Raw genomic sequence first — 22,649 nt, 5'->3', positions numbered from 1 at the left:
GACAGGCCTCGACATCACCTTGCTTTAAATCTTTTTTTTTTTTTTTTTTAATTTTCCTCAGGATAGCAAGCCTCTCTCCACTGCAGAGCACAGCTGACATAATCCCACACTGCACTTAAATCCTCTAACACAGCCTACAGGACTTATTTCCATAATATCAACACCCCCACTTTGGTGTGCTATTGTGTCAAACCCTTCAAACCATTAGTTAGCTTAGAGCAGTAAAGTGATCCAGAAGTGTTACAGCTAACTATTTTGTGCGCTCTTGTGTTAAAAAGTAAAAACAGCGTACAGCAGGTCACAAGCTCAAAGGCCTCAAAGGTAGAGCGCTGCCATGGAGACAGACTTGTGAGGAGATAATTAAAACAGTAGGACCTATGGGATCCCACCTGCAGGGCTGAGAGGAAGCTGTGTCTAATGCAACAACTCTTCAGAGAACTCATGTGAAGTTAATCAAATTAAACATGAAAGCAGAGTCTGTAGGCAAGAAGTCAAACTGTATGGACCGCTGGTGCTGCAGCGTGCTCTGTCTTTATCGCACTAGTCCTCCGATAACGTATTAAGAGTGACGAAACAAAAGAAAAACCTGCACGCAACGAATTCATCGACTACTGCGTGTTTGCTCAGGTGCACGAGTAAAGTGAAGTGAACAGGGTGACAAAACGATGCCAGTCGGAGCCTTTGAAACACAGAAAATCTTTATTCATGTGGCGTATGCTTCGTTCCGAGCGGTTCAGCAAATGAAGTCATGTTGCACATGGACTCAATCTAGAGTGAGTACTCTGAGCAGCAAAAAGGCTGGGATCACACCTCGAAATGCAGCACACACGCATACACAGGCACATCTAATTACAACAGTGCGTGAACACACGTGGGGGGTACTTGCACACGCCCCGCCAATCAACTTATCTCACCTCAGAAACTTGACATTTAAGGAAGGTGACAGTGCAGATGTTAAACAAACTGAATGAACAAGGACTAAACACTCACATATAAAATGCTCTATGATTGATTTTCTTCCACTACATGAAATCCCACAGGGAGATTTAAAAAATACTTCAAAGGGAATCAGTGACCTGTTTTTCACACAGATGTTTCCTTCTACTGATAGATTGCTATCCACATATAATACAGAATAAGGCCCCTTTTTTCTTAACGGATGGACTGGCTTCAAACATTGTGGCTTGCTTCTTGCTTTTTTGATTTTATGTAACCTCCGTAGACACAGACAAGACTGCAGCTCAGAGCATGTCCGCTGTGTTTTCCACTTACAGTTACATAACTGTTTACTACACGGTGGCATTGACGAAAGCCAAAAACTTCTTTGAGGACAGAGCTCCTTTAAGGCGTCTTAATATAACTGTCGCTTCTTACCAAAATAGCATCAAAGGCTGGCAATAAATTCTAAAAAGGAGAAAAAAAAAAATACAACTCAGAGAGAAACACAGCTTGAGATTTACTTGGTAACATTCTGCTGTCCAAAATGGATAGGCAAATAAATAAAATAAATGAGGCAGTTAATATACAAACCATAAATTAAAGTACACCTTCAATAGCTGAAGAAGCCAATATGCAAGGCACAACAACTGGCTAAGATATTAATCAAGGGAAGCATTTCAAAAGATATTAGGCTCTCTTTCACAAACATAATACAGAACAAATAATACAAAAGGGAATTACAGCTGAATCCCGGCATTCTCAATTCACCCTAACTCAAAATGCTTGAATGATATTTTTTCCCCACTCACAGGGGCCCAAAGACCAGAATTTGTACACTGTTTAGAATCAGCTAACATAGTACATTACAATCCCAAATTAAGTGCCTGGAAACCATAACATAAGAAGAGTGTGAGGAAGACCGGATCATCGGGATTCAGCTGTAAAACTGTGCTTTAGGGAACACAACAATAGTGTGCAAGGTTTCAACTCTGCAGTATTATAAATCAATATTTAAACATCCAAATGTTTTCAAATGTGTTATGCTTTGCCATCAGCTGGCTGTTTATTTTAACAATAAAGGAGTACACTAGTGAGTTATGTCATCTTACAACTGGATCGCATTTATTTCTGCATTAAACACTACAAGCTCGAACGGGCAAATTTGCTCTTCTAGGTAGCCTCCTTGGGCAGCGCTGCAAGTTACTCCAGCGTGGCTGCTTTTTTTATTTATTTTTTTTAAATTGAGTTCAGGCTTTTAGAAAAAGAAAGGCATTTTCAGGGCGCCATCTGATCCAAGTTCCAGTGGTTTGGACTGAATGTTTTACTTCTGACGCCTCGGGATGTTACAGTAGAACTCTGTGCCAATTGTCTGAGTGTGGGGGACATATTCATGGTGCACAACACTCATGACTGTGAAAGAAAGAAGAAACGAGCACGTTCTGGATGTCCTGTCTTAAGGCTCTGACAGGGTAGATCTTTTCTTTTTCAGGCTACCCTTTGCTCTCTGGGACATAGATCCAGTTCCCCAGTGCTTATCCCCCCCACAGTGTGACACAGAAATGTATACTTCCTCTATTTTCCCCGGTGAAAAGTAGTCGGACCACAAAGCAATGTAAAAATAGCAGGCACGGTGGATGTGGCTCAGAGCTGCACAAGGAGACAACCTTGATAAGTAAAAAGGCCAAATTTAAATCAGGTAGGTTTCTGTCACTCACTTATGGGCAGAGTTGTGAGGTTTCATGACTGAATTTGATCCCCAAATTCAGATAATCTTAACCAGAGTATGACATCATCAGGCTCCTGTCTTGATATCAAAAATCAGTGGCGTGCTCCTTTCAATGTTCTTAATAGCAGAAACATTTACAGCATGTCAGTAGTAACATTTTGTAAACTTTGGACTGTCTTGGTCACTGGCCAAAGACATTAGGGTTCAAATGTGCGTTTTAACAGTATACCGATTTCATACTTCTCAAAGGCTATTTATGGATGCTGGAAGCAGTTAATAAATAATATCTATTCGTCTACTACTTTTAAATGTAGAAATAAAAACTCTACTGGAGGTCTGCAACTATGTATCGTCATATATTACAATCTTTATTCAGTTACTGAAAAGTTACTCAGGGACTACAGCTGAAAAGTAGCTTTTAGCTATATCCGGTACAATATATTTATTGTGCATCGTCCCTGCTAAATAAGCTAAATAAATTAAAAAATATACCTCTAAGGCAGAATCAGGCACTAAGTAATTAGACTGTGGCTTGGTTTAATGTCAAGGGCTATCTAAATTTAACCGATTAGCTAGCCTCCTGATATGTACCTCAACATTTTCATACAAATGTGTAAACATTCAGTGATATTGCACTCAAGCAGCGTACTTCCATACAGAAAGATGTCAGTACACATGTTTTTGTACACATAAAGTGCTCGGATGTAAAAAAAAAAATATATATATATATATATAAAAAAAATACTAATAATAATCGAGCGGGAAAAAGGCGTCTCACCATTCATGTGTCAAATTTGAGACAAAAATTCAGCTCCCACAGCAAAATTAAACCACAGTTTTGCCTGTAAGCTATAAACAGTATTGCAAACGAGCTACTTTGAAGCAAAAATAATGCATCCAAATGCTGTGTTTTGGTTTCAGTGTTTATATCCAGAAAACATCCGTTACACAATTTTCCCATGTTCTCGTGCCTGCAAAAACAAAGAGAGAGAGAGAGAGATAAAAATTACCAACTGCAACTTTCTGTATTTTACATTTACTGTATTTTCTCATTCCCTCCTCAGTATGAACAAATCCACTAGGCGGTCATACATTATCTGTTCCGGTGGAAGATGAAATGAAAAACCATTCTCTCATGAGACTATTTCTCCTGCACTCCATCAAGACTCAGAGGGGCTGAATTAAAATTGGATAATACGCAGCTGCAGTGCAGACATATTGCATAGCTCTCCTCATCCATTTAAATCCCCATCCATTTGCACTTCCCTCCATCAGTCCATTTGCACATCTATTGATTCTCACACTGACCTTGTCACTGCTGGTGGAGTGTGTTGGGTGTGTTTCTCCAGACTCCAGGCTCAGAACAGACAGACCAGAGTCTATCAGTTCTTCTGTGAAAACAAAAGCACGGTTAGTTTACTTGGAACATCCACACACGCAGCCAGAAAAAAAAAAAAAAAAAAATCAGGCTCGCTGAAGTTCAGACGTACCCGTGTTTGTGTTGCTGATGTTGCACTTGGGAAGCTCCACGGGCTGGATCTCATGTAGAGGGGTGCAGGCTTTTTCAGCAGGGGGGGAGCTGGGAGCTGTGGGTGGGCTGCTGTCCTTTTTAGTGCAATCAGTTTCAGATCCCTGCTGCTGTGCAAAAGAAGGTGCAGCTGGACCACCTCCTTTATCCTGAAGACTCCCATCATCCTGCTTGGCACTTTCAAGAGGCTGACATGGCCTCTGCATTTCATGCTTGTTCTTTTTAGGTGAGGAAGCTTTCAAAGATCTGGGACCTCTGGATTCTGACTCTTGAGAGCCCGTGGTTTGCCTTGCATGAGCCCCCTGGATGAGTTCCTCAGAGAAGCGCACTTTCTTCTCCAAACCCCGAGAGGACGAAGCCTCTGCCTTCTCCTGAGTCGGGGTGTCCTCTCTAAGGAAAGCAGCTGACACCGAGGCTGCTGATTCACTCGCTTCCTCGGGCGTGTTCAGTGAATCCAGGCTCGGTGACTGCTTTGTTTTTGCGTCCTGATCTTTCAGCTTGTCTGCATTAGCATCTGTGAGGGCATCAAGTTCCTCAAGGAATTCCTCCAGTGTCGTCTCAGGCATCTAAAAGATGAGATCAAAGCGACAAACAGGAGTGTTTCTTGCTAAATGGATGTCTTTTATTATTCACTTTATAGCAGGGTCAAAAGAGGTTTCACCTCTCACCTGTAGGTTCTCTCCATCATCATTTGCCTGCCATCTGAAAAAAGGGTATTCAGAAACAAAAAAGCAGTATGTTGTGAATCTATTTTTCTTTGCAAGTTATAGCATGCTGTAATATTGTATATAACAATCAGCAACAAGATTAAATAACACAGATCATTTTATCACAATGCACCGTTCAGCTGGCAAAGTTTGGGTCCTGGCATTCGTGTGGTACTTTGACACATACCGCCCACTTAAACATTACCGCAGAAGAAGCACAACCCCGCAAGCTTTCTACAATGGCAGCACAGCATCTCACCCTTAGCAGGACAACATGTCACACCACAAAGCAAAAACAGTTCAGGACTAGTTTTTTTCTTTTACATTAAAAGAGCCCAAAGCTCTCAGTTAGCCTTCAAACGGTCTGACTGAGCATCTGTGGGATGTGCAGCAATAAGCCCTATTCACAGGTCGCCCTCAGAGATTCCACGTGTATGACCTGATGGGTCAGAAACATTATGGCGGTAAGAAAGAGCCTTCACTATAACTGGCAGGTTGTTGTAATGTTGTGTAGTGAAGCACTATAAGGAGAAAGCACAAAGAGACTGCTGCAGCCCATTTCAGTGTTGCAAAGTGAGTCTTATAACAGCATTTGCTTCTCAGTCACATACATGCTCAAAAACCAATGACTACACCATGAAAGGTGATGACCACTGGGAGTCATATCGGGTGATTGTCCAAGGACGTGTGGAAAGCAAGAGCTGTGATTTGAGGTTGGGGCTCAGCCTTCCGAGGCACAGACACACACCGGTCTCAGCTGTTGTGATTGTAATGGCTTTTCATGCATGAACTCCAGACAGTGTCAAGAGACTCAGGCTGGGACACTGTCCTCAGTTTTCTTTGTCACATGTAGACTCAGTACTGGATATTGTGTGTTTTAGGTAAGGGTGCTGTCTGGGTAGAGCATGCAGAGCACGAGATGACCACTTGCTAGCTGTGAATTTAGCCGATTATTAAATTTTCCCTTTTTTCCCCCCTCACATCAGCGATAGGAAATCGCACCAACTTTGTACTAAGGAACTGGCGAGCTAAAGACTGTTTAACACTGTTTCATGTTTAATTCAGCTACATCAGACATTAAAGTTCTCACACGCACCTCCATTTGGATAATATCCAGAAACACCGAGAGCTGCAGCACATGTGTGAAAATGGCTTTGGTGGCCTGTGGGCTGCCTTTGCCCACACTCAAATCTGTTGCCAACTGTAACAGCAGCACAGCCTGATAACAGGAATCTCACACCCGAGTGCTGTTTTACAGAGGCGGCCCCCCCAAATCCTTACCCTTACCTACTTTTACAGAGACATAAAATCATCTTTCTCACTCCAAGTCCACACAGTGCTTCACTTTCAGCTCTGTGGCTGTGGATTTTTTGGACATTATGATTGCATTACAGTGCACCTATGGCCTTTTCCACCAGTACCAACCCAGATCGGCTTAGCTTGGTTTTTAGGGTTTTCTTTTTAGGTGTAGTACTTAGTACCAGGTACTTGTTTAGTACTTGATGGGGTTCTAAGCAATCTGAGACGACCCCAAAATGTGATGTCAACAGGCTGCATGCCCCAGATTGGCTAGACGGCCTCCTCACCATCAAGTAGTGTTTCACAGCAGAGGAGAAACTGTGGAGGGGGGGACAGAATGCGACATTCTGGGTTATTTAGTCAGCTGCCACCACTTCTAAATTAAGTCTCATGACATCCAGGGGAATTTGTACATTAGGGCACAGTGCAGAAAAACAACATGTCTTTCCACATCCGTTTTACGTACTGCATTAGTCATGCCGATGTTTCTCGTAACCGCTAATTGAAGCTATGTTGAAAAACGCTCTGATGGTTGAATCACCTTTGCCAGCAGCCCGTTGTGTTTAGCTGTTACTGACCTTCTGGCCCGCCCAGTCAGGCGATCTTTGCCTTTTGCTTTACTGCTCATCACTTGCACGTTTTTGGCTCCCTTGTCTTTGCCTCGCTTGTCATGAGCTAGGTCAGAAAAATACCAAAAGTTTAAAGTCTAAACACTATAGCAGTATTTTATGGGATATAACTGTTCACTAAATTATGTGGGGAATACCTTTTGAATCGCTGCCTGCCCTGGGTCCTCTTCTAGCATTTCTTCCCCCTGCAGCAATGTGATATGTCTTTTTTATGATTTGTTATGAAGCGTCTTACTCCTTACGTTCTCAGTAAGGTCTGTGTCTTTTGTCTTACCTCTGCTGGAAGGCCCCCAGTCTCTGTCAGAGAGGGATTTGTCTGAAAACCTAGAAGCAGAGGCTTAGTTTTAGACAGTAACAAAACCCAGTGCGACCAATATCTTTATCATGTTCCAAAATCATTCATCTTTTTTTTTCCCCCCCTGAGGCACTATAACATCTCATCTGCACTACATAAACAGGCATTTCAGTATATCACCTAACATCATTGTGGGCCTAGAGTTTAAGACTGTGCAGAGATTCCATTCCTACATTCGACATCCTCTGAAACCACGTAAATTGTCGAATCAAAAACACATTTCCTCTTCTGTTCTTTCTCGGGAGCCTTGTTAATGCTTCGCCAAATAAGGCAAGGCATTTCCATCTCTTACCCCCCAGCTAAAAATAGCTGCTCTTTCCTTGTGCCTTTACATTTGGATACTTCCCTTAACAGCACATTAATTTACTCTGCAACTTGGTCAGTCTTTGTACAGCCACAGCTCAGTTTGTTTGAAATCTAACAAACAGTTCACAATAAACGAGTTGTATTTCTTTCCCGCGGTCAGTTTGGGGTGCTATTGTGTGATTTCCCCCACCAAAGCGGGCAGCAGTCTGTAACGCTGTTTGAAATGTAGCTCATGAACTCCTTCACATGAAAAAAGTTATATTAGGCATACATAAGTAACTGTTTGGTAATGTTTTAGCTGTGTAACATCGTCCTGTGACTTGGTGACAATCAGCCTTGCGATCATGTGTTAGAACATGCACAACATCCAGAAACCTCATCTAATGGATTCTTCACTGAATAATTTAACTACAAAGAGGCACAATGTTCTCCGGGGTTATTTTCTCCTCTTCATCTGCCTAAGTGAAGTGAGCCTTTCAGTGAAGGAAGAATTTAAAAGTGAAAAGGGGAAATCTACAAAACTAATAACTAGATGTTCGACCTCCAAACCCAACATGGACGTTTTTGTTCTTTAAAGGAATTCATACTGCTTACTTCATTATACATGTTACCCCTAGACTCTCTTTACGAAGCATAATGTTTCTTCCTGTTAAAAGGGACTTTTTTCTTCCCACTGTTGCCAAGTACTTGCTCATAGTGGGTGGTCTGACTGTTGGGGTTCTCTTTGTTGTTGTGATTTGGTGCTATATAAATAAAATTCAATTGAGTTGAATTGTTTGGACAATCTAAAATCCTGGAGTCCTGGCAACATTTTCAACTAAATGACAGCAAAACTTTATTTGGCTTATCAAGCGCTATAGTTAAACTATAATTAAAAATCCTGAATAGTTCAACCTCTAACAAACAAAGAAGTAGTTTTGTGAACAGCAGCTTTAAACCATCACAGAATTACAGATATAGAAACAGTTATCCTCGCCTCAATCGCCTCCCAGTTGGATTATTGTAACTCCCCATTTATAGGATTACCCAATTCTTGTCTTTTTCAGTCACAGATGGTTCAAAATGCAGCTACTCATCCTGTAAATCACGGGTCTCCAACTCCAGTCCTCGAGAGCCACTGTCCTGCAGCTTTTAGATGTATCCCTACTCCAGCACAGCTGAATCAAATGGTGGAATTACCTCTTCAGCAAACAAGTTTAGCAAAGGCCTATTAACAAGCCATTCATTTAATTCAGGTGTGTTGGAACACGGATGCGTCTGAAAATCAGTTCCACAGTATTTGACAGATCTTTGAACTTCATATTTTGCCATATTTTGGTTTAAAATGTTATTATTTTATTTCTTTTTTAGTCCTTCAGCTTTAACAACTACAGCCAATGGGAATATGAATGTAAACCTTTAACTCTTTAAAAAGTCTTACATATTGTCAGTTTTATCCATGTCCCACGCTCGTCTCCACTGGCCCTTGGCATTTTTATGGCGTGCCACCCTCTCCCTGTCAATCTGCTCACGCTCCTTCTTCCACCTTAAATATTCCTCCTGCTCCTCTCTCGATGTGGGGACGTTGAGGTCTGTGATGGCCTGCAGGTTCTCGATATCCTATGAGCATGCAAAAGACAGCATTTCAGTGTATAAAGTTATTATAATGGATACATATACAGATCTGTGGGAACCACAAATGTGTGTATTTCTGCTACATTGATGAATTTTGCATAACTTTAAGTGCTAACCACTACCTCCCTGGGTAAATACTGATCAGTGTTCCAGGAAAAGTACAGTTTATAGCAAATACAATTAGAAGCTCTTCCCCCTTTCCCCTCTTAACCTATTTATTGATTACTGTGATGAGAGCAGAGAGGATTGCTGGCTAATAGTAAAAGGAGATCTGATACAGGCTCATTAACACATCAGAAAGGGCAGAAGCTGCTTGTGTTATAAAGCCTTCAAGCAAACCAAGACTAGAGATGTCACTAAAAAGACCAGCAGTTTCTGAGAGAGCGTGCTGATGTCTAGAAAAAAAATACATTTGTTGGATTTCTGAGTACCAGGAATGACCATAAAAATCTGTATTAAAGCTCAAAGCAGCAGCTAAAACAGTGAGAGAAAAATAGATGCAACACAGTGCTGGTAAGAAGCTATGACAGGTCATGTTTTCCCCTCAGGTGAGGACCAATGAAATCAAAGTAAACATGTTGCCCTCCTGCCTACACTTATTGGAGAACATGGCATCTGTCCTCATCCTGTTTTCCACCTCGTCTCTCCTTACTCTGCGCTGGCCCTCAGAGGACATCAGGGGTCACACGGGAAGACGGTTTTCACATGTTCCAACAGGCCATGATCTGCTGCCACCCCAGCTGCTAATTAAAAAAATTTTAATTTTTTGCCTCTGTGGGGACTCAATGGGATGTTGCCAGGAGCCAAAGAAGGCAGGTTGGATATTACAAAGTGAACCTGGCCAGTTGCTGAGATCATAATCTTACTCTCAATGACGGTTGAGCTTCCAAAAGCTGCACTGATTTAGGTCCATATGGTATATTTGTTACACAAAAGTGTAACACACTTTACAACATGATGAGAAAAAAAATCTACATGGTATTTCCTTGAAATCTGTGTAGGCCAGGACTGCAGCAGCCAGAGAGGCATGAACAGCATCACTTGTCATGTGGAGAATCCGCCGTGCCTTTGATGCCCATCCTTCCTGCCTCCCCAGTCAGTCTGCTTATCGCACGCCCGATCTGTGAGACAGCTCTGAGCTACTCCAGCAAGGCTGACATGGAAGCCAGCGGGAGGCAGATGGGAAGAAGCGCTAGGAAAAGGGGCACGTGCATGGCAACGTGTTGTGCTGTCTGTGTGTGTTTGTGATGAGGACAGAGCGCATATTTGCATTTGCTATTCTCTGCGCTTTGTATGCTAACGTAGTGTTGGTGAAAACCTTGTTTTCATAGACTGATCATCAGCAAATCACGTGGTCACGATGAGCTGAAACTGCAGTCCTTTGAGCTGAGAGAGGTTAGACACACAGTATCTAAATGTTTACATCTGTGTATGAGGGATTTTTTAAATTTACCTGGCATTGCTCTGACACCTCGTGATACTCCTCAGTGTGCTTCTGCCCCTGTTTGACCTCATCCTGTCAGAGAGGAGAAATTAAAAGATGAGCTTAGCAGTTATAAGTGTGACACAGCAACTTGTTGCCCGCTAATTAAACACGGTTGTAAAGAATCGCTTTGCCGCTGTCACAATCAGGCCACTGACTCATCCATTAGGAAAGACTGAGAGGTCTAGACTGCCACCCAGTGGTCTTAAAGTGTAACTGCACAACTTGGCACAACAGCTTCAATTATAATGTAATTTCTGTCCACTCTGCACGGGGGCAGACTGCAGTTAGCAGGTAGCTGACCTTGGAAACCACCTGGCAGTTTGCAAATCAAACACAGCTTATTAGAGGTACAGAATTGTGCTAATTTCTATTCTGGTGTAGTTCTGATTTCAATGATGCGCTCTGGTGAACACAGAGGATGAGTCATGTTGCTATTAACAGCAACACTCTAACAGCTGAGGGAGGATGGGGGACAATATGCACCGGGGAGAGCGAGTGGGCTGGTAGCACACCTACGGGCTGGGACGCCCACACGATCATTCACACGCCCACATCCAGAGAGAGTATAGCTCACAAATACACAAAGACCCCCGGCTACCTCTTTTCTCTCTCATCCCACTACTCTGTCTTCCTCTCTCTTTTTCTTGGCACGTTGCCAGGTCTGTCTCTTCGCATAATGAGCCTTTTCAGAGTGAGAAGGCAGATGAATGTTAATTAGATCAAATCGGCCCTTTCAGGATGGTGGGAATAGGGAAACAATCGTGCCAGAGGAGTGTGGACCACTTAAAGTTTCAGGGAAAAGAAATGAGGGGAGATCGAAACAGATGGCACGGTTGCCAAGTGTCTCTCTCTCTCTCACCCTCCCCTCTGTTCCTCTCCGTCCGACTGCATTTCCTTTCCCCTGTCACTCTCTCTCTCGTGAGCGTGAGCAGTCTGGTCATGAGGTTCCTCCAGGCTGCATGAGACACCGCTGCACAGCCACACCCCTGTCTCTCAAAGAGTCATTATTTATTTCCTGGGTGTCTCTCGCTCTGTCGCACACACACACACACCCATACCCATCAGATAATTATTTCAGAGGCAGGGCAGTGCAGTAGCAATGTGCACCTCAGCGTGAACCAACGCAAATATTTTTTAAAGCTTGCCAGATGGATCCATGGTATGTTCTTCTACGGTATCACCCTTTAGCAGCTTTCTCCCCCGCTGCTCTCATATAAACATGGTGAAATGACACTGGTTACGTAAACCAGGTCTCTGGGATTCACAGATGACTGGTGCACTGGAGCCCTGGCTACTGTTCAAGTGCTGATTCAGTCAACATGATAAATGGGGGGGGACGGGACACACAGACCTAGTGGGCCAGAAATAAAGGCAAAAAGAACAATGTGTTCAGCCCATAGATTCAGTGCACATTAACCCAGACAGCCCAGTGAGCAGCACTCAGTGTATCGGCCAATCGGTAGCAGAGATGCACATTTTAGACTGAACCTGTACTTCTGCAGCTCCTGCTTTCATGTCCCCTCCCTCCCTCCCCCACCCTATGACCAGACTGTGTCTGTGTTTACAGTGGCGAGGATCAGCTGCCTGTGCATCAGCTTATTTATTTCAGTCTGTGAGTGTGTGTGTCTGCGTCAGGCCTCAGACTGAGGCAGAGCAGCTGTTCCAGACTTTCTGCATACCCGGGGGGGTGGGAGGGGGGGGCTAAGGTCAGTGACAGTTTTGCATTTCACAGACGATGGCAGGGGCACACGAGTCCCTGCCTGCATTAAATATGGCATCTTAACTTATAAAACTTAACTGTGGATGATATTGGGAGATTCAGGTCAAGGTATATTCCTCGGTTTCCCTTTCACACGTGAAACACACAGCAGGAGATGACAGGAAATTCTTCATGCGGTTTACTCGAGGAAGTTGCCTGAATCTAATTTTTCACACGTACTTTTGTCAAGTGACATCTAGAGAAGATCAGAGCTGCAGCGTGTGTGTAAAAACAGCTCAAAAAGGTTGAAAACTTAGTTATGCAGAGCATCTGTTCAACCCACAGCTCTATTAGCCACCCTCTCCTTTCCTAATCTCACACCAGTCAGTCACAGCCCCGGTCCACCTCCTGTCAACAAACCATTATGCTCCATCACAGGGATGGAGGGGATGGGCCAGACAACATGTCTCATATCTATGTAAAACACGTCGGTGCAGCATGTGAGAATAAACAAAGGGAGGGGGGAGGGAGTGAGAGTGGAAGCAGGCAGGAGTGTTCGGTGTGTGTGAGTCGGACCTGTGGTGCTGAGTCTCTCTTGGTCACGTGAGATGGCTGCTTCGCCCTCCCCGCTGACTCCACACGCCTCGCCTGTCCATCATCGGCGGGGCTCTTGACGTCCACAGGGCCCAGCCTCTTCTCAGGCCTCTCACTCACCACCCTCTTACCCTGGAGAGTCAGTTACTCATATTATTAGCATTACATAAGTGTCAGTATGTGCTCTGCACTACATTTTGAAACATTCATTTAAGGATTCTTAGTTACAAGTACTTAGACACTAGTTTGTGGGTTTGGTGAAGTCATTCATACGCTTTAAAAATTTGACTCATTTTTGTGATGTCCCCAACTTTAGCACCATCACTACATTTTGATTCGTCTCATAGAAAACTAACTGTAAGTCTCAGCTGTACTTTAGCCCTAATTAGCCAATGAATGACCCAATCAGCATGTCTTATTTAATACTAAATAATACAATAAACATGGTAAATACAAACTGCAGATTGGTGTCAGGTTAGCATGTGAACTAAGGATACTTGGTTAAATGTTGACCTCTCACTGAGTTAGGTTAAGGAGAAATCAACTCTGGATTAGATATGGATGGATGGATGGATGGATGGATGGATGGATGGAGATCCAGTTGCTTTGTTGTGTTATATTTTGATTTGCTGGCACGGTGTGGCTCCAAGACTTCTAAGGGACATCTTTAGAAAGTTGTTCTAAGAGATCTATTTCATCCTGCTATGAAATGGTTCCACTTCATTGTTCAATAAGTGACTCTGAATGTTGCATGTTTGTTGGTGATAGACTGGCTGGTCTGAGTAGTTCACAAACTGCTGATCCATTGAGATTTTCCCACACAGCCATCCCATGGTTTACAGAGTAGAGATCCAGAGTCTTTTAAATGCGCCAACACTCTTTTGGATGCACATTCTTGCCTATGCAAGAAGAGCTCGTGGAAAAAAAACACTACCAGCAATATTTGTAATTCTTAAATTACAGATCTTTATAAAAATGTTTTGTGACATTCGTCCTTGTTACAGTATAACTAGACTTTAAGCTACAGGGGCTTAAAGGGCTCTCCTCTACTGGGTCCTTGTCACTTTTTCCTTGTAGTTAATTTACCTTTTTGCCAGCCATGGTGACCGTTAGCTGCTTCCTGTGTCCTCGGCCAGCAGTCTGTGGAGGAGCCTCTCCCCCTCTGTCAGGTCCGGCTTCCTGCTGTCCCTTCCCAGCTGGTGAACCGCCACTGAATGGCTTTGTCACCACCACACGACTATCCTGCTTCCAATCAAAGAAAAGGACAGTCTATGAAATATTGATGTAGTTAACAGCATTTCTTCTTGAAAACAGATGGGTTCTATCAAATGCAAAGACAACACTGTGGGATATTAGTTAATGTAGCTTTTATTTTTTAAACCAGGGGTGTCAAATATAAGGCTGGGGGGGCAGAGACTCCAAACCGGCCCACTGGACATCTTTGAAAAATGTGAAGGAGGACATAAATATTTTCCTTTTAATTGTATTCTCATAAATTGTACAGCATTTCCTACTGATGGAGACCTCCCCCACAGTCTTTCATACAACACCAAAGTAATAAATAAACAATTAAATAACAGAAATTCCTGTTTTTTTCTTTTTTTTGCACATTAACAAAACTTTCCACTTGAGGAATGATGTACCAGAACTTTTTCTGTAGTTTAACTTATTTAATGTATTTTTTATAATTTAAGCCCAAAGAGTCCTGCTGATAGATTTCCTTTATTAAATAGAGCAGCATTTCTTATTCAGGTAGTAAAACTGAGACGTGCTGGGATTTTGAATTAAAGATAAAATTATTATTATCATTATTTTTGCTGACACTCACACTAGTGGACTTGCTGATTGTGATGGTAAGATCATCGGCTTTGCCCTTCCGGCTCTGCAGTGCCATTCCTTCCTCTTCTGCTCTTTTCCTGTCCTCCTCCACCTCCTACAAACAATAAAGCAATTAGGAAACCTGAAAGAGTTGCAAGCTCCACACATGAGACCTCAGAAGCTTTTCTATATGTGAAGACTTCTTCTCACCTTGTACCTCTTCATGAGAGCTTCATTCTTCCTGCGGAGAGCCTCAATCTTCTTGTCCAGCTCCAGGTCCTTCTCATGATCCCTCTTGGGCATCATGTCACCGGGGGTCTGGGATGAGACATTTATAGGTATTCATTAGAAAAATAAAAACATTTACATTTCATCGGATTGATCTTATTTCGAGGCTTCTACGGCTTCATTAAACCTGGTTTTCTCACAGGTGGGGTGCTGTGTGAAATTTAAATGAAACAGAATGAAATGATCTGAACCCTACTGTTCACTGGAAATAAAACAAACAGGATATGGCACAAGCTCAGAAATAACCCAGTCTCATGTTGAAGTTCATGCATCCAACAGGTTTCACAATTCTTTTAGGACAGGAGTAATGTTACCACTTTGTTGCATCACTTGTTCTTTAAACATTTGTGTGGGAACCTAGGAGACAAATTGCAGTCATTTTGACAGTGAAAGGTTTCCTATTTTCCAAACACAGCTGTGTGAAAAAGAACACTTACTGCTTCCCCACGAATTACAAGTAGCATCCAGCTGCTGCCAATCAAATGCACTAGATTTAAAAAAACATCACCAAATGTGTCCACCTCTATAGAAGCAGAGGGGTTTTGGCCGTTTGCTGGTCTGGATCACCTCAAGATCAGACTGTACAATGCTCAGAAAAAATGCAAAAGAAAAACTCAAGAGCTTCATCTGGGACACCACAGGCCTCAGTTAACATGTTAAAAGTTAAAGTTTGTGACAGTACAGAGGAGAAAGCCATCTTTTCTCTAAAAAGAACATGGCAGCAAAGCTAATGTCTTTTGGACAGGCAAGATTAGTGTGGAGATGTTTGGCCATAATACAAAACTGCACGTACCAGCACATCAGGACCTCATGGCAACTGTCAAGTACGGTGGTGGAGGGCTGATGACTTCGGCTTGTTTTTCAGCTATAAAACCTGGACACCTTGAAATCCATGAGCTCCTCTATATACCAAGGAATTCTAGAGTCAAATGTGAGGTCATCTGTCTGATAGATAAAGCTATAAAGCTCATGCAACAAGACAGCAGCAAATCTACAACAGAATGGCTGAAAAAAGTAAAAGAACCAAGGTGTTGTAGCAATGTCCAGACCTCTAACTGAAATACTGTCGTACAAGCCACTGACTCATGAGATGTAGAGTTTCAAAGGACTCCATTGAGACCTCCATAAACTCTCTTGACTCTCTTTTAACTGCCTACATGCCTTTTAGCACTTGGACCACTTTACTGCAGAGCCATAGAGAATCATCAATGTTTCTAACAAGCTGTTCAGATTTTTTATTTTTTTTTGTAAAACACTTTCATTACTTAACAAATTTAATTTGTACCACAAAAAATAGTCTAGAAATGAAAAATGTTTGTTAGCAACTGATCTATACTAAGCAATGAGAATTGCAAACCAAACCATACACACCTGCTTTAGCAGTGTAAAGAATTTGATATTTATTTTTCTAGACACATTTATCAATAAAGAACAAAATGCCTACATTCAGCACTCAGCTTTACTCTTGTATTTCTGTATATATTGTGAGTTTGACCATAATTACAATGACATTTAAATAAGCAACTGCAACAATATAAAACCTGCTTACAAGCAGAGGGGAAACCAAGGCTGACAGGTGAAGTAACCATCAGCTGATCAGCAAGACTGACAATCATTTTAAAAAGGCATCTGTGTGCATCAGTGTGCACCAGTGTGCACACTGATAACACACTAATAACACTGATAGATCCTCACACCCACCACAGATGGAGCATTCATCATGAAGCTCAGTTACATGAGCTGAATGCATATGCAGACCAAATTTAAATACCCCAATGCAATCAGCAGGGCACAAATAGAGGCTCCATACTGAAAATGTGCTCCATGTGCTCTCATAGAACCTGCTTCCTTCAGAGAGAACCTCACTGTATCATATTATACCAACTGCAACTGTACAAGCAAGGGCAGGCATTAAGTTAAAGGTCTCTTAAATGTGCACAGATGTACACAGAGCAGGGACAGTGAAGCATCAGATTTCTGCATGAAAAAGAGCTAATTTCCTTTAACCTGCAGCCTCCTGTTCCCTCCCTCCCTTCCTCCCGGGTCCAAAGTGTGGCTCAGAAAACTGGTGAAGCCGGAGCACTCCTCTGGAGCCCAGCGGCTAAAAGAGGCTATGTTACCTTCTTTAAAGCAAACAGTAATTTGAGGATATAGCCTCAGAATCTGATAAAAGCAAAGTGCAATCTTTCTCATCGCCACTGGGGGGCGATTCCAAAATCAGGCAAATTATATAGAAGTCTATGAGAAAATGAACCAAATAATCCATTTATTTATGACCTAAATGTAGGTCATGAATATAAGTTTGTTGTTACAATTGCTTGCTTAAACTCTTATGTAGCACAACATTGTGTTGATTTTGTAAACCGTGGCTTAATTTAAAGTAAAAGACACAATAAACTCATGCACAAGTTTGAGTGTGGCTGATGTGATACATAAATATAGAATAGAATAGAAATATGTGCCAAAGCTAGTTTTAAAATTAGAGCAGACTTGTCATTTTAAGACTATTTCAATTCTCGGTACTTCTTCTCTTATAGCAAACCAGCACCATTTTTCTTCTTAGAAAGAATTCAAACACAAACAGCAGTACAGGATTAAATCTGAATGAACAACATTCACTGTCAATCAATCAGCTACGTGTCTCCCTCTTTGAATCACTGCTGGCATCATCTGTTGTTATTCACAGCTCTGGAGAAGTGACAGTAACGCTGGCAAATAGAGAATTTGCCACTTCTGCTTGTTTGCATCTGTGAGGAAAACATAATTCATTTTGAAGTGTCCTATTCTCCACTCTCTGCATAAGTGACTCTGAGGGGTCAGACCATCCTGACACACATAGGAAGTAGATGTGCCAAAGTGAGTCAGTCATCCTCCACTGCTGCTTCACTGACGACATACAAGTCAAGGTTTCTAGCACATAACGATGACTCACTGTGAGGACCGCAAGGAATCTATTCATGTTTTTTTTTCCATCACTGCAAGGAATGGCTGCCACTGGGATGCTGAATAGTTGAATTCACACTGAGCTCTCAAATTGGTCAGACTTTTTGCAAAATGACGGCAACTACATATCCTGAAATCGTCTGGGAACCTGCAAAAAGCTCAGCGGTTGTGAAAAAAGTTTGGAGTCATTCAAAGGGGCGAACAGGCTAGAAAGTGGTTACCTCACTGCTTCTAGTTGTCAGGGTACCCAAACACAACAGACCATGAGGACATACCACCAAGAATAGGCGCAACAGAGAGACTCGCTGTCGACTCCGATTCTCAGGGAGGCCAATGGCGGAGAGTGAAGCGATCGCCGGCTTCGACGAACCAAAAAGTGGGGAGAATCTTTGCAGAAATGGCAAACCTCTGGCTCCTGGAGACCTGTGATACTGCAGCAGCACAGCTAACACCCTCGCACGATCAAACGGCACACAGACCCTGCCAGCGGATGGCATCCATGCCCGGACAGGCGGGCAGAAGGGGGAGGAAGCGGCCTGTAGGGAGAAAGCTGCCAAGGCTCCCCCCCGCCTCCTACCCGGCGATCCTGCCACCTACGGGAGCGACAGCAGGGGGGAGAAAGAGCCAGAGACACAGCTGAAACTGCGACAGAGCAGAAGAGGAAACGAGGGGGAACCTAATACTAAAAAAAGAGAGGGAGAGCGAGGGGGAAGAAGAGAGAAGGCACTCACTGGTCTTTCCATGTCAGCGCTGGGAGCTGGGCTGGGTCCAGGCGCAAGGCAGCCGTGGCGGCAGAGAGGGCTGGCTGGAGTCGACGATCATGCCTTGATTACAATGAGCCAAGTTGGGCAAGCAGCCAAGACGTCTAACAAATGCACAGAGCTCCCCTGTTAACGGATTTCACAGCGCCCACCCGCTCTCTCTGTCTCGCTCTCTCTCTCGCTCTCTCTCTCGCTCTCTCTCTCCCTCTCCAAGCCTCCTACCCGCTTGTCCTCACTCCCTCCCACCCTCCCTCTCCCCCTATAAAGCACTTGCTCTTTCCCCTCCTCACTTATCCTCTGCTCGAGGCACGCCGGTTAAAACCTGTCACCCTCCGATAATGCGACGCACTCTGTGAATCTGAAATTAGCGCTATTGCTCAAATGACACTGTAATAAACAAAAATAAGAAACACCTTTTTTTTTCCCTATATGTAAATAGAACGCCACATGCTTGGCAACAAATCTGCCCGATTTCTCGTATGTTTTTATGCTTCAGACACTGGCACTATAATAACAGTTTCCCCTTTATTATCTAAAATGTAGACTAAAACTTGCTGATTCCAAAACTGGCAATTTGTTTTATTAAAACATAAAATACTACTCTAACCTTTTAAACAGAACTCCTTTCCTAGCTTATCATACCACTGTGTGGATCCAGGCATCACAGAAATGAGATGCATGTGCTGTTTGTTCCCACTGTGGTTTCAGTAGCTCTTTTTCCCATGATGTCAAGACTACATGTTGAGAGTACTAAAGAAGAATCCTAAAGAAAGGTGCAGTGCAGGGGCGGTGGGGGGCTTGCATTTCCCACCATTCGTCACACGCCGAGCTCTGCCTCTACCAAAGTCTGAGCGCTGAAGGCATGCAACAGCCTGGCACACAAATACCACAGGCATCTGAAAAAGTGCGACAGCACTGAGGTCAGTCACTTAACACTCCGAGTCAGTGCTCTGCAATTTCCACTGCATTGTGGAAACAATAACACCATTGAAAGTTACTACTGGGAGCTGTTGCATTTTTGTCATACTCAAGTCCACATAGCTTTAATTCTGCACATATCAATACTGCTAATGAGCAAAAAAAAATTATTTTAGAATAAATAAAGTAAAAATATACATGATGTTAAGGCCCCTAATATATCATTATCAAAACTATTCTACTAAATGGGGAAGTAAGTTGTTCAATATTATAATGACTGCAAGGAAGTGTAATAGCAAGCTGTTATCAATATCAGATCAGAGAGAAGCCTTACACTGACACTGTATTATAATTTAAGGGTTATGTTTACTGTCACTGGTGTGAAAAGGACCAAACAAAGTATAATCAGAAATGGCAAACCAATGAGAACCCTACAATGCAACAGTCACATGTAAAATACAAAAAACACCGTAGTGCTGGAAGATTATTACAAATTAAAAAGAAATACAAAAATAAAATATTAATATAATAAAATATACAAAAATATAATGTGTGAGATGAGTGACAAATGGTTAGCTTAAAGCATCGCGAGACTCTTTGAAAGCTTAAATGGTAAATACGGGATAACTGGAAGGTAAATTAACTTGACTCAAAAGACTTTATAAATTTTTTGCCTGACAGTTCAAATGCTATGCCTAAAACAAAACAGGCAGACAGAAAACTACACTCATGTCAACAGCAACAGAACTCACCGCCATCGAGGATAACAGCAGAGACACAGGCTGCAGTGTGATGTCATGTCCACCAGGTGGCGCCAAATCATCGTCAACATTAGCAAAGTCTCACGAGACGAGACGGCGAGTTATTGATTTGAAAATAGATTAATAGAAAATCATTCTTACTTCTTTTTGGTATCGTTTGCATGCGTGTGTGTCATCATTCTGTCTGCAAGAACGATAGCTCGAAAAGTTTTGAATGGATTCTGATAAAACTAAAAAATCTAGGAGTGTAGAGTGGATCATCATAACGATGCATTAAAATTACATGGCTGACATCGAACAAGGTCTTCAAGGTCAATTTAATGATTTGTTGCCTGAAAAATTAGAAAAAAAAAACCCCCTCAAAACTTAGAAACTATGATTCTCACAAGTGTGGTATGTATTGTCAACATATAGAAAGTGGTGTATAAGGATTTAAAATATCATGTGACATGACACACAGGGTACCACATCTGGTCTCTCACATCGCTTTCAAGTTCAACAATTGAGCTGAAGGTTAAAGTGATAACGAGTTATTTAAAACTATGCTTCTTACTGCTGTTGTGTGTATTGACAACATTTAGGCATATAGGGAGTGATACATGGAGATTCCAAAGATCACATTACTTTGGAGCATTGACCTCTTCTTCAAGGACAAATAAGGCCATACTTATATGAGATTAGTTTATCTTAAAGCTAAAAAAAATTTTTTACTACCTTTGTTTGTATTGGAAACATTTATGAAATGATTTCGGTGTATGGGGATTCTAAATATCACACTATAGTTTCAACTCAGACATTACTTTTGCATTTCACATGTCCCTTTTAATATATAATCAAAATGTAACAATATGTAGTAAAATATGGGGTTTTTTGCATTTTCTTTAAAGATTTGTTTAATTAATATCCAGGGAAGCAAGTAAAATAATAATGAATAAGTACATACATAAATAAATAAGATCATGAAAATTAATTTGTGTTCTTCTGTAAGTGAATTTGATTTAAATTTGTTTGAGTGCAGAAGCAGTGCAGAGAGTAAGAGCAGGTATAACTTAGATGATTCTGATCAGTTGCCAAAAACAAGCCACAGAAACCACAGATTTAATCCTCCAGCTTGTGCTTGAGGCAAACATTACAAAGCGTTAAATACAGGGCTGTGTTGTAGGCATCAAAATTGTGGATTTCCTTATGAATGGGATTGCATAACATGGTAAACACGGGGCAAGAACCAATGTGGTTGAAGTATTAGGAGTCTCCACCAGGGGACATCATAAGCTTTTAAGGTCTTAAGCTCAGAGTCTTAAATTCACTCAATGAGACCTGTCAGATTAAAAATTAGATGCAGGTTATACAACAAATTGCAAATACTTCTTGATAAGAAAATCTTGAGTTGCAGAAAAATTAAGCATACTGTAAAAAGTATTGGCAAAATAAACATTTAACCAAATGGAATTGAAATAAAAAGGCCGGCTGGAAGACTCGATGTCTCAGGCTCAGCAGCATTGCCAAGAGTCAGCCGGTCTTCATGTGCTTCTGTCTTGTTTCCAATTTTATGTGTTTATTACATCATTTGTCTGTACTGTTTGATTGTGTAGCTAAAATAAGTAGTCCTCTGCAGATGCACCACTGCTTTTTTCTAGTGGAGATAGAAAACAGACAATACAGGAACTCCAGCAACACTTGAAGGGAAGAGGAACAACTTTATTGCCTGACCAACGCGTTTCGGCTTGTGGCCTTCATCAGGGTCATCCCTTCAAGTGTTGCTGGAGTTCCTGTATTTCATCCTCTTCGCGCACCTTGGAAGTAGGTGAAGTTGTGCCAGAAATTTTTGCTGAGATAGGAAACAGTACAGGGATTATTTGAGATTTTAATATAAGGTTTTTTGCAGTTGAACCAGGTGCTTTAGTATTTTCACGGCAGTAGAATGTTTACAACAAACACATTCGCGTTCCAGACATGCCCACAGGCTAGAAGACAATATTTGTACATCAGAAAACAGATCAGTAAAATTGCTAAGAACTTTGGGTGTGTTGTTCAAAACTCTTCTGACGTCACTCAAGTCACAAGGCGTTTGTTTGTCTGGCTGAATCACCAGATGTGACGTTTCACACCGGGGAAGTACCAAGCCAGAGACTGAAGGTGGTGTTATGAACAAAAATGGGTAGGGCAGTGTGTTTTCATGTACCGCATGAGGACCATTTAAACACCACCATAAAGCACTGCACTCAGATGGTTTAGACATTATTAACTTCAAATTATGAAGAAAGAACTAATGAGCTTT

The 22,649-nt window shown here is 42.1% G+C and overlaps 1 protein-coding gene across 2 annotated transcripts; it reads right to left on the bottom strand.

Annotated features, from left to right (window-relative positions):
- Positions 1-680: 680 nt before the first annotated feature.
- On the bottom strand, positions 681-19,587 carry LOC134644806 (coiled-coil domain-containing protein 9B). Of its 2 annotated transcripts, XM_063497889.1 has the most exons (15): positions 18,663-19,587; positions 18,207-18,524; positions 14,911-15,018; positions 14,711-14,815; positions 13,969-14,124; positions 12,865-13,014; positions 10,557-10,619; positions 8,910-9,088; positions 7,103-7,152; positions 6,966-7,013; positions 6,778-6,874; positions 4,862-4,895; positions 4,156-4,759; positions 3,974-4,056; positions 681-3,636 (listed from the first exon to the last, which is right to left on the bottom strand). In XM_063497889.1, exons 1-15 carry the CDS (start codon positions 18,672-18,674, stop codon positions 3,610-3,612), a joined length of 2,034 nt encoding a protein of 677 aa, XP_063353959.1. In that variant the 5' UTR covers positions 18,675-19,587; the 3' UTR covers positions 681-3,609. The 2 variants fall into 2 exon arrangements, with proteins under 2 accessions (XP_063353959.1, XP_063353960.1); XM_063497890.1 differs by lacking the exon at positions 18,207-18,524 and having other exon boundaries at positions 18,663-19,576.
- Between the last annotated feature and the right edge of the window lie 3,062 nt (positions 19,588-22,649).

This window comes from Pelmatolapia mariae, linkage group LG16_19 (genome assembly GCF_036321145.2).
Source record: "Pelmatolapia mariae isolate MD_Pm_ZW linkage group LG16_19, Pm_UMD_F_2, whole genome shotgun sequence".
Lineage (NCBI taxonomy): Eukaryota > Metazoa > Chordata > Actinopteri > Cichliformes > Cichlidae > Pelmatolapia > Pelmatolapia mariae.
Note: the sequence above shows the minus strand (reverse complement) of the source record. Positions and strands in the feature narration are given on the sequence as shown.

What these genes read in the sequence shown, in the direction of transcription:
- LOC134644806 (XM_063497889.1), bottom strand. An exon ending in CAATCAGCAAGTCCACTAGT is followed by an intron (nt 14,125 to 14,710) that starts GTGAGTGTCAGC and finishes GATTGGAAGCAG; the next exon opens with GATAGTCGTGTGGTGGTGAC. An exon ending in GGCAGGCAGCGATTCAAAAG is followed by an intron (nt 6,875 to 6,965) that starts GTATTCCCCACA and finishes TTTCTGACCTAG; the next exon opens with CTCATGACAAGCGAGGCAAA.